The 11,331-nt window shown below is 31.6% G+C and overlaps 1 protein-coding gene across 30 annotated transcripts in view; it reads right to left on the bottom strand.

The window, feature by feature from the left end:
* Positions 1-11,331, bottom strand: part of tutl (turtle) — a 426,131-nt gene that overhangs the window by 19,809 nt on the left and 394,991 nt on the right. For all 30 annotated transcript variants that reach the window (XM_067767671.1, XM_067767669.1, XM_067767687.1 and 27 more), the window contains one exon: positions 7,270-7,483. In XM_067767671.1, the coding sequence (XP_067623772.1) occupies positions 7,270-7,483 (214 nt within the window). The remainder of the gene's footprint in view (positions 1-7,269; positions 7,484-11,331) is intronic.

The following is an 11,331-nucleotide window of genomic DNA, read 5'->3' as shown; positions in this document are numbered from 1 at the left end:
TTTCGGGATTGATTTTGGAGCTGTTTTTGGACAATTTCGGGGTCAATTTGGAATAAATTGGGAATGGTTTAGGGATCTAATCGGGACTTTTTCGGAATAATTTGGGCATGGACACTATTTTCGTAATCAATTCGGATTGTTTCCTGGATCGATTCAGGACAATTACAAGATATTTGAGGATGATTTCAATTATTTCGGAACTATCTGCGGATAATTACTGAATTGCCTTCGGAGCTATTTTTTGAAAGTTTCAGGACAGTCTCAACTTAAAAAAAAATATATATATAATATGTGAACTATTTTTGAGTGTTAGCTGTGGGTGAGCCAATATCTGATGTAATTGAGTCACAGAGGCTTTACCTGATTATCCCGAAATCGAAATATCCACGTATCCACATATTCCAATTGTAATAATTGTATGGTTGATATAAACTTTGGTCTAAATAATTTTGGAAAATTAGTTCGTTTTCAGGATGGTTACAGAATAACTACTAGACTCTTTTCATTTTATATCCGGCTATCTGCGAATCCTTTGAACACTTTTTATCCGGGTTGTTTCGCGAGCGTTCTTAGGATATTTCTGATATTTTTACAGAATATTTTTGGAGCATTTTGGGGTGATTTTGGAATAATATCATAAATTCAAAACGATTTGGGGCCATTTTGGGATTATTTCAAAGTTCTATTTTATTTCAGACATTTCACGATTGAGAAAGGGTAGTTGTTATTGTTGTTGTTGTAGCGATAAGGTTGCTCCCCGAAGGCTTTGGGGAGTGTAATCGATGTGATGGTCCTTTGCCCGATACAGATCCGGTACGCTCCGGTACCACAGCACCATTAAGGCTACACAGCCCCCCCTTGAATTTGGTATTTTAGTCGCCTCTTACGACAGGCATACCTACCGCGGGTATATTCTCACCCTCCCCCCCCCCCCCCCCCCCCCCCCTAACCCGCTGGGGGAGAGAAAGGGTAGTGTTTTGGATCGGTTTTTGGGTTGTTTTCTTAAAAAATCGCGGAGGATGTTTCATGACCATTTTGTATCTCCATATAATTTCGTGTTATCTCTGTTTAAGTTCGGAATTGTTTTCGAAATTATTTCAATATTATTTCGTACCGTTTTGGGATTGTTTTCGATCCTTTCGAAACTATCACATGATCATTTCGTGACTTTTTTTTGGACTATTTGGGGCCTTATGGTTTCAAGAGTATTTCAAAATACCTTCCAAGTTATTTTTGATTAAGATCATTTTGGGTCCGACGCACGACTACAGATAGGGTAATTATTGAACTATTTGGGTTCATTTTGGAATTATTTTCTTAACAATTGTGGATTATTTTGATCATTTCAGGTATAACTTCTAAGTTTTTCTAGGAAGATTTGCTATATTCCTTCGGTTTCCTGCAACCAATAGGGCTATAACACGGACGAAGTCCCTAGTATATATATATATATATATATATATATATATCTATATAAAAAGTGCCTAAAAAAATAAACTTGCTATTAAATTATATTTCATTGAAATTATAGGTAAACATGCATTTAAATGAGAAAAAGTTTCAAGTAACTTATAAAGTGTAAATATTTTAAATGCAAACCTTTTGATCTTCAAAATCCATAGAATGTATTTAGTTTGAATTACATACCAAATAGACAAAAAGATATTTACAAGTATTTGTTAGTGTATTGCTAATTCATTTTAACGCATATAAAACTTGATATGAAACGATAAATGAGTGAGTCGTAAAGAAAAATGATATAACAAAAAAAAAAAAAAAAAAAAATTATAAAAAATATAAAAAAAATGTTTTTAAATTGAAATTAACAAAGCTGCTCAACCCTTATACACTTATAGCACTTTTGTTTTTGTTTTGCCCTGAACAATAGGCACAGATACAAATTCACACTTTGAATATAAAAAAAAAATCATCGCACTCCCATATGCCTTCACATATAAATCCGATTCATATGACAGTGCAGAGAAAAAGCACTTTCATATGAAGTCAAGGCACTTCAGTATGATATTAAAATTTACACTAACAAATTGACACCAAACGTTTTTTTAAAAATATTGTAGCGCTGAGAAGAAATTTAATTCAAAACTTATTCATTAAGGGGACCATCAAAATTCTTTAATCATTTAAAATAAATTTTTTTTTTTTCAATTTAAAAAAGATTCAGTGCACATGTAATTTTTTATATATATTATGATTTGCACTTCCATATAAAAATTTTTGAGGAGCTCTGCAAATAAAAAAAAACTAAAAACAAAATATCTAATAAGAAACGAATAGTACAGAAAGAAATTAGTGCTTTTAGCAAAATTTTTCAGTAATAATAAATAACACCTTCATAAACAAGTTTTGTTGAACTGAATAAATGTGAAATTATATAAAAGTTTTACTAAATTTTTTAGCACGTCACGATTTAATGATGAAACAACCCGTTTTTCTAAACATAGCAAATTTTAATTAAACACTAGTTGTATGTATGTATATAAACGCATGTACAGCGAACTTCTATATTTACAAAAAAAAAATACTAACAAAAGAAATAAAAAACTCTTATATATAATTTTTTTTTTTAACAAACAAATATCACGTAATTACATACTTTTTTATTGTTTTTTAAAATAAAAAAATTTACTCTTACGATTTTGACTATGACATGATGGACCGGGAACTATAAAAACGGTTTCATAATCACGAAAATGCTCAGAGTTGCTACTTTATGAACGAAATCGATCAATGTTTATTTATTTTTTTTTTTTGTGTTTCATAAGCAGTGTTAATATTTTATGAATTTTATTATTTTATTAGTTAAATGAAGAAAGAGAAAAATGTTTATTAGTTAGCAATGAAAATGGGGATGGTTAATGAGTAACTGTAAATATTTAAGTATTTTATTTTTCAATATTATTATTTTCCAGCTATCGTATATGAAAAAATTTTAACGAAACAAGTATTTAGTATTATGTAAGTAATGGTGAGTGTGAGCTATGTGTGTGTGTTTGATGTGGTTGTGAAATTTTGTATGTAGTTATGTTATATGCATAGGCATTATAGATCGTTTGTACACAGTGAGAAATTTAACTTCACGCTTTTACCTCCCTTTTGCTGTAACCAACAAAACTGTTTTTTTTCTTAACGGAAATTAGTAGGAATATAATATTTCGACTAAAGACTGGTACAGAAAGTTCTGCAAATTTAGAAGTCTCTATTAGTTTTTTGGTGATGACAAAGTTCACTTTAAATAAATTGTTTTTGAATTGGTGTTTTATCTTCGCCCGCTTGCCAGAAGCATGAATGTGCCAAATTGAAAATGTTGGGAAATCGAGTTTTAAAGTTGTTTCCTCCCTCAAAATTAGAAGTATATATTAGTTTTTAATGTAAAAATGTATCAAAAAATTATATCTTGATAAAATTTGGTGAGCGGATGTATTTGGGTGTCTGATTAGACATTTGTCGGAACCGGCCGGATCGGACTACTATAGCATATATCCTCCATACAACCGATTTTTCAGAAAAAGAGGATTTTTGTCATATCTTACTCCATTTAACAGATTGACGCTTCAAACTTCACCAAAAAATTTCGTATATTGCACATATTGTTGCCTGAAAAATTGATGAGATCGGTTGTATATATAGTATATATCCCCCACAACCGATTGTTCAGATAAGAAACTTTTCGTAATTACTGCCCTATTTTAAGAGCTAGAGGCTTCAAATTTCAACGAATGCTTACGTATATAGCATATATTGTTGTCTGAAAAACTCATAAAGATCGGTGGTATATATAGTATATATATGGTGGTATATATAGTATATATATATATTTTCGCAACTTTAGCCCCATCTTAACAGCTAGAAGCTTCAAATTTCACCGAATGCTTACGTATATAGCATATATTGTTGTCTGAAAAAAGGATAGCGATCGGTTGTATATATAGTATATATCTCATACAACCGATTGTTCAGATAAGAAACTTTTCGCAATTTCTACTCCATTCTAACAGCTATAAGCTTCAAATTTCACCGATTGCTTACGTATATAGCATATATTGTTGTCTGAAAAAATCATAGAGACCGGTGGTATATATAGTGTATATCTCACACAACCGATTGTTCAGATAAGAAACTTTGCGCAATTTCTTCCCCATTTTAGCATATATTGTTGTCTGAAAAAATCATAGAGATCGGTGGTATATATATCATATACCCCATATAAACTGTACTTTTTGCCCCTTTTTTACGGCTAGAAGCTTCAAAATTCATCAGATTTCATCAAATAGTTACGTTTACGTCATATATTGTGGAAATACGTGATTCGTAGTCACAGTTTTTACACGCAGCCCACAAAAAACCTGAAACTTTGCATCCTCACACAAAGTACCTACCGGTTTTTTATTTTATATTTATCTTAAAAATCGTTTAGGTATGTAGATCTGTTCACTATATATTTCTTATCTTATACATTCGGTTATTCGGAGATTACGAACGGGATAAGATTATTGTTCAGCCCCATTCATGAAAGGTATGAAGTCCCGTTCCTACTTGTCCCGTTCTTACTTGTTGTGATTGAATTATACATTCATGAAAATGGCATTGCATATTCTTGGGGTTTCCATGTAAGGTAGGAAGCTGTAGATTTAAGTAGAACCTAAAGAATCTAAAGGCTAATCGAACGAAGCTTCTAATACAAAATCGGAAAATTTGCACATTCATGCTTCTGGCTAGTGAGCGACGATATGATATTTTTTAAAATATATGTTTCTGAAGTCAACCTTTCAACAAAGAAAAAAAGTTAATGATATTAGGGAAAAATTAGTCAGTTAGTTAAAAAGGTTGACTAAACTCACAATATTATCTTATGAAACTGCCCGCGGAATGGTTCTACGCCTCGAAGAAGGTGCTTTAGTGAAGGACAAGCCAAGAAATGAACGTCCAAAGGGATCAGCATGCCCAGTTGGAGAATAATGTTCCATCCCTAATTAGGAAAGACCAATTCATATCAAGGAGAGATTTGGCCAAAATAGCCAACACTACAAATGTGCAAGTCACACGAATCAAGCAGAGAAATATTATTAAAACGTTCTAAAAGAAAAAAGTCCCAAAACGCAGTTAAAAAAGAAATGTCAGAAATCATGAAACATTCGTTGGGCCACTGATCTACGCAATTAGATCCGTTTTGTTGTTTAACACCGCGAGGTTGAACCATACGACAACGGGTACACACCTTAAGCATATAATATTAATGTGCAACATTCAGTTCGAGTTACCTAAATAATCAGGAATATTTGGAGTACCAATTTCCGATAGTCTGCCCAGGATAAAAATAACAGACTCCCGAAGTATCCTAGACATATTCTAATTTAAAGCCGGGTATTTACACATAAAGTGCTCAGCAGTCTCTTTGGTAGGTCGTCTGTACAGTGATCACTATGCCCCTTGTTTCCGCATGCATGTATAATAGACTGGGTCGATTTATTAACCGATATCGCGCCATCGATTTTCGGATAAGACTCGGGCTCAGGAAAAAAAAGTTCCACTACGCATACCCAAAAAAAATTTTTTTTTGACCCTGCAAAATTTCAACGATTTTTACGATTTTTTATGCATTTTGTAATTTTCAAGGCTCCAAATCATTTTTTATGTATTTTTTTCGTGTCAATTGGCAAACACAAAATTGGTAAATGCAGTTTTTAGAAAAATCAATTTTTTTTCCGGGCTTGAAAATTATTTTTTTGGGTATGCGTAGTGGAACTTTTTTTCCTGAGCCCAAATCATATCGAAAAATCGATGGCGCGATATAGGTTAACTTTCGTCCATACAAATCGGCCCAGGTTAATGTATAATGACCACTGCAGATCGCCACAAATTACTAAGTGGACTACTTGGACTTAATTTATAGTCTGGCCATGTAGTTCTTGATATATCAGAACTCGTTGTGCTCTTTCACTTTTACTAAGCAGCTTTGTACACGTAAAAATTTCGAACTTCTCCCTTAGCTGCGCCTGAGAGTATGCTTTCGTTTGAAGATACTAATTGGTTTATATTCATATCGGAACGGGTATAACGTGGAACTTGACGCATTTTATGCACTAGGGGATTTCCGGGACCTCAGTGGGCGTTTTTATGTTTTTACCATTTTTTCAAAAATAGTTTAATTTTCCAAAGGCATATTTTGAGTTCTCAAACTGTTTCCGAATATGGAGAAAGAAAAAATCCATTTCAAATATGGAAATCTTGTTTTGACAGACAATGATAGCTTGAAAGTGTTTGTTTTTATTGTGTTCATATGAAGTTGTTGAAGAAATTAAAAAAAAAATAATAATTCGCAAAAAGAAATTTGTTTTAACCTATAATTTTTATGAAGCTCGAAAGCAACTAATTGAAAATATTTTATTTATTTTGGAAGTTATTGGCTTCCCATAAAACAAAAATTAACAACATTTAATTTATATATATATTTGTTGTAATTCCAAAACAATCAATTGAAGATATCTAATTTATTTTGAAAGTTATTACGTACGACTGCCGTGGTGTGATGGTAGCGTGCTCCGCCTACCACACCGAACATCCCGGATTCACGCCCCGGGCAAAGCAACATCAAAATTTTAGAAGCAAATTTTTTCAATTAGACGAAAATTTTTCTAAGCGGGGTCAACCCTCGGCAGTGTTTGGCAAGCACTCCTAGTGTATTTCTGCTATGAAAAGCTCTCAGTGAAAACGCATCTGCCTTGCAGATGCCGTTCGGAGTCGGCATAAAACAAGTAGGTAACGTCCCGTCAATTGGTAGGCAAAATTAAAAGGAGCATGACGCAAATTGGAAGAGAGGCTCGGCCTAAAATCTCTTCGGAGGTTATCGCGCCTTACATTTATTTTTTATTTATTAAATTTTTTTTATGGGAATCTTATAACTTCCAAAGTAAATAAGATTTTTTAAATTGCTTGTTTTCGAAATTCATAAAAATTATATGTTAAAAAAATTTCTTTTTGAGAATTAAATTTCAAAGTCCCGCACAGACTCCACACGTAAGTCCCCCTTTTACTTAATTTTTAATTTCTTGCTGCATGCTTTTAGGCGATTAGTTTTGCATATAATCTGATGGTAGAAGAATTTAAATTTCATATCGGATTTATTCCAATTAGCGAAATAATCTGCTTCTCACTGTGTTTTCAATCGATTTCAAGTGTACATGTGTATGAATTTGTACTAAGAACTATTTGTTCTGTTTAAATTGTTGTATAAGCTTTTACAATACTCACTTTTTTAAAGGCACTTGACCAACGGAAATTGAGCCCGTACTATGGCTATGCATATTATGTTGAAGTTGTTGATGCGTATGTTGTATTTGTTGTTGTAGTGGTTGCTGCTGCTGTAATGATTGTTGTTGATGTTGTTGTGAATGTTGATGTAAATGATGATTATTTGTTGCAATATTACGAGCATCAGTTATCCGGCAAGCTACCATATTGAACTCTGCAAACGAATAATTTCTATAATTAATTTTGGTGGAGTATTGACCGTTCCTTATTGGCTAAAATATGATCCATTTACCAAACACATATACACAATTATGTAGATACATACACATACATATACAAACAGACATACAAATGCAGTTACATACATACATACGTATGCCGATGTATTGAATGTATAATGAAGAATATGATTGCTGTTGCTTTTCAGATGTTAAATGGGTGCATATATAGCATACATAAGTATAGAGAATGTATATATGTATGTATATAACATATGAGTTACACTCTCCACCACAAATATGTATGTATCCATTGGAAGTTATGTATGAATTTCAATATTTAGTATGAATAAGTGGTGAAAATTTATTAAAATTTTTTAAATTGAAGAAGAATAGTTTTGTTCTTGATACAAATTTTTTAAGCATATGATTAAAAAAAAATAAAGTCATATTATATTATTAAAATAGTGCATGAATTCAAACTAGTAAACAATAATTATGGGCACAATATAAATTATATGCATATATGATTAATGAGAAAAGCGTACATCATGAATAAAAAATAGATAAATAAATATATAAATAACTAAAATAAATAATATGAGCTATTTAAATAGTAAAATAAAAATTATATTAAACATTGTTTTGCAGTTTTAATGTTATGAGCTACTGAAATATTTCTTATCTACTAAAAACCACTTTCCAAATGTTAAACATAGTTGGGATTCTATTTCGCCAATATTAAGTTAAAAACCAATTTAAGATATACAATTATATGAACTTGATGCTACAATAATCTTTTTATTGTTCCATTATTTAAGTCTAAAAACATTTCGTTTGTGTACTTTCTAGAAACCTAAAGCATGGGGATATCCAGTTTATCAATTATATAAAATTTTTCCTAGCCTACTTTAAAGCGATTTCAACTAATGGTTTGCTTCTTTCTATCGATGGAGGGGAGTAAACGCACATGAAATATACACACACACAAGCACTCATCCATACACCCAAATGCAACATCTAAAGGATAATAGCAATACACATACAACACACATGTATACATACATACATAAGCAATTGGATAGATTATACATAGGTATGCAAGTATGGTATACATATGTATATGAGGATGTTAGTACAAAGGAGTAGAATGGTATATGGTATGGATATATTTTAGCACAGGATCGGTTTGCATAAGGTGATTAAAAAAAATTTGGTGAAACGGTTTTTGATGGCTAAAAAACAATTAAAAAATAAATAATCAAAAGATTCCGATGGAGCTTTAAGCTTTCTAATTAAGCTCGGGAAGCATTCGAAAAAGCGTAAGTGTAAGGCTAAATTGCAAATTTTTCCATTAAGTCCTTTCATTTTTTGAAGATTTTTCTATTGAAATAGCTTACTGGGAAGACGCATATATTGAATATTATTGGAATCGATAGCACTCTTGCTATAAATAAATATATAAACGGTTTTTGAGTGAATGAAAAACGCTTCAAAACAAAGAGTTTGAATGGAGCTTTAAGCTTTCTAGTGAAGTTTAGAAAGCATTCGAAACAGTCCAAATCTAAAGCTTGAGTTTTTCATTTTTCCAAAGCTAACGCTTTGAAAATAAATAAAAAAGTCTTTACATTTTCTGAAAATTTGGAGCTCTAATTGGGAAACAGCTTTCTGGGATGATATATTTAAGAATATTGAAGTACATAGCACACTTGCTATAAATAAATGATTTAAAACATGCAGCATATCAAGATGTGGTAAATTGTTAAGTCTCTCAGAAAAGTTTCAAGGCACTGATACTTGCAACTGAAATTTTGTTGAAATTTTGCTTCTAAGCTCTTGAGATTTTTCGATAAATTTTTTTGAGCCAAGCTTTTCAGTTAGTAAATTTTGTTTATCTGATATTCCACAATAATTTTTTATGATATTTTTTATTTTAATTTGAAGAAGGGCCTAAGTTTTAAAACCTCACGGTTTATGTTCTATTCCACAAAGCTGAAAATTTTCTTTTTGAAGCATAACTGGAAGTTAGGTAGCTTGAATCTTTTAACCAGTGAAGCCTGGGCACTTGAATCTTCTAAAAAGTTTGTGTGCATATTTACTCGAAAAAAAAACTCTAAACAGCACTTGAAGCCGTAGATAAGCTTCTTAAGAAAGGCTTTTATTTTCTACCCAAAATTGTAGAAAGTAATCAAAAGTAATTTAAGCTTTAAAGCTCGCTAAGCCTTTTTACTTAATATTGATCTTTTAAACTTTTCTTATGGATTTGGAGGTAAAAGTAGGAGGCGGATTGCTGATTGTAATTTTTTAAGCATATTTTCTTGGTGATTCTTATGAAAAAGTAAAGCTTGTAAAGCCTTAGAAAGGCTTGTTAAGCAAAACTGTCTAATTTTCTAGCAAAAGTTCAGGCTTAATGCTTGAATGTAGACTCGGAAGTAAAAATAATCTTCAAAACTCACTAAGCTTTTTAATTTGCGTTTTTTACTGATTTGTATATAAAAGCTCTTACCTAAGGATATGGATTGCTGGTTGTAAATTTATATGCATATGGAGAAAATAGTTAGCTCTAATAAGGTAAGGTTCTTATGGAAAGCTGTCTTATTTTCTGCTGACTGCTCATTCTTATTTTTAGGCATATGTCCTCGTAAAAAAAGCTCTAAAGGAGAGCTTATAGCTCTAAGTAAGATTCTAAAGATAAGCTGTTTCGTTCTTGAAGGCAGAGTCAAGAGTAAGTTTAAGCTTTAAAGGTTGCTAAGCCTTTTTTTCTTATTTATAAAATTTGTAGAATATTAGTGTTTGAGCTTTCTTAATACTTATTTAAACCGAAAAGTTACACTTTGGAATCGGACGAAAGAAAATGAAATTCGAAGAAAAAGCATACAAGAAAGTTGTAAGAGAGTTCCTGTTTTTGTGAAAAATTATTAACATTGGCATGAGTTGTGTATGTCTGAGTGTTTATTTGTATGAAAATGTAAAAAGAATTGGTAACGAGTGCTAGCTATGAAGAATGTGCGTAACTACACAAAGAAAAAAAATTATTAGATGTTTATTTTTTTTTTTTTTCAACACGAAAGCAAATCATTTCTATGCTTTCCCAATGGTAGACGTAGCGTGGTGAAATTTAATTTTGTTCTTTCAAATATTTGCTTTTTGTTTAATATTTTAATTGCGGCGAGTGATGAGTTTTGGCAAGAAATTGATGGAAAATAATATATATGAAGATGTATGTATATGTTATACAAAACCTGAGCGTTCATCATGATTTTTTTTTTTTTTTTGTTTTTGCATTCTTAGTTTGATAGAGAAAAAGACTTAAACAAGCAGCACACAATGATACACGAAATTCAACTAAAATATTTGAACTTACCCAATTTACAGATTTTTTTTATGCATCTTACTTGGAATATCTGTTTTGCTTTAAATTGCTTGTTTGAAAATCCAGCGTGTTTTTTTGGTATAAGGTGTGTGTTGACTACGTTTCGCCCGCATGTGCCCTGAGGCATTATTGGTTGAAAGTCTCAAATGAAATAATTGTGATACGCTGATTTTGCAATACTATTGCGCTTATTTAGGTACCCACGCATTATATTGTTATATAAAAAAAATACTATATATTTAGGTTGCCAAACGAAATTCAGCAATTTGTGTTCATAAATTACATACACCACGGAGGTTGCCTGTAAATTAAAATGTTTATCTTTTTTCTTCCACATATTAGCGTAAACTGGTAACCGAGGTCTCTCGCTGCAAGCGTGCTTCACATTTTGTCCGCTGGTGTATGTAAAGTTTAACGAAATTTGCTGAATATATGCAAAAAAGTGCTGTGTGGTTCGTTTAGCAAAATGTA

Source organism: Eurosta solidaginis, chromosome 2 (genome assembly GCF_040869045.1).
Source record: "Eurosta solidaginis isolate ZX-2024a chromosome 2, ASM4086904v1, whole genome shotgun sequence".
NCBI classification, from domain to species: Eukaryota; Metazoa; Arthropoda; class Insecta; order Diptera; family Tephritidae; genus Eurosta; species Eurosta solidaginis.
This window is presented reverse-complemented; position numbering and strand designations above follow the sequence as displayed.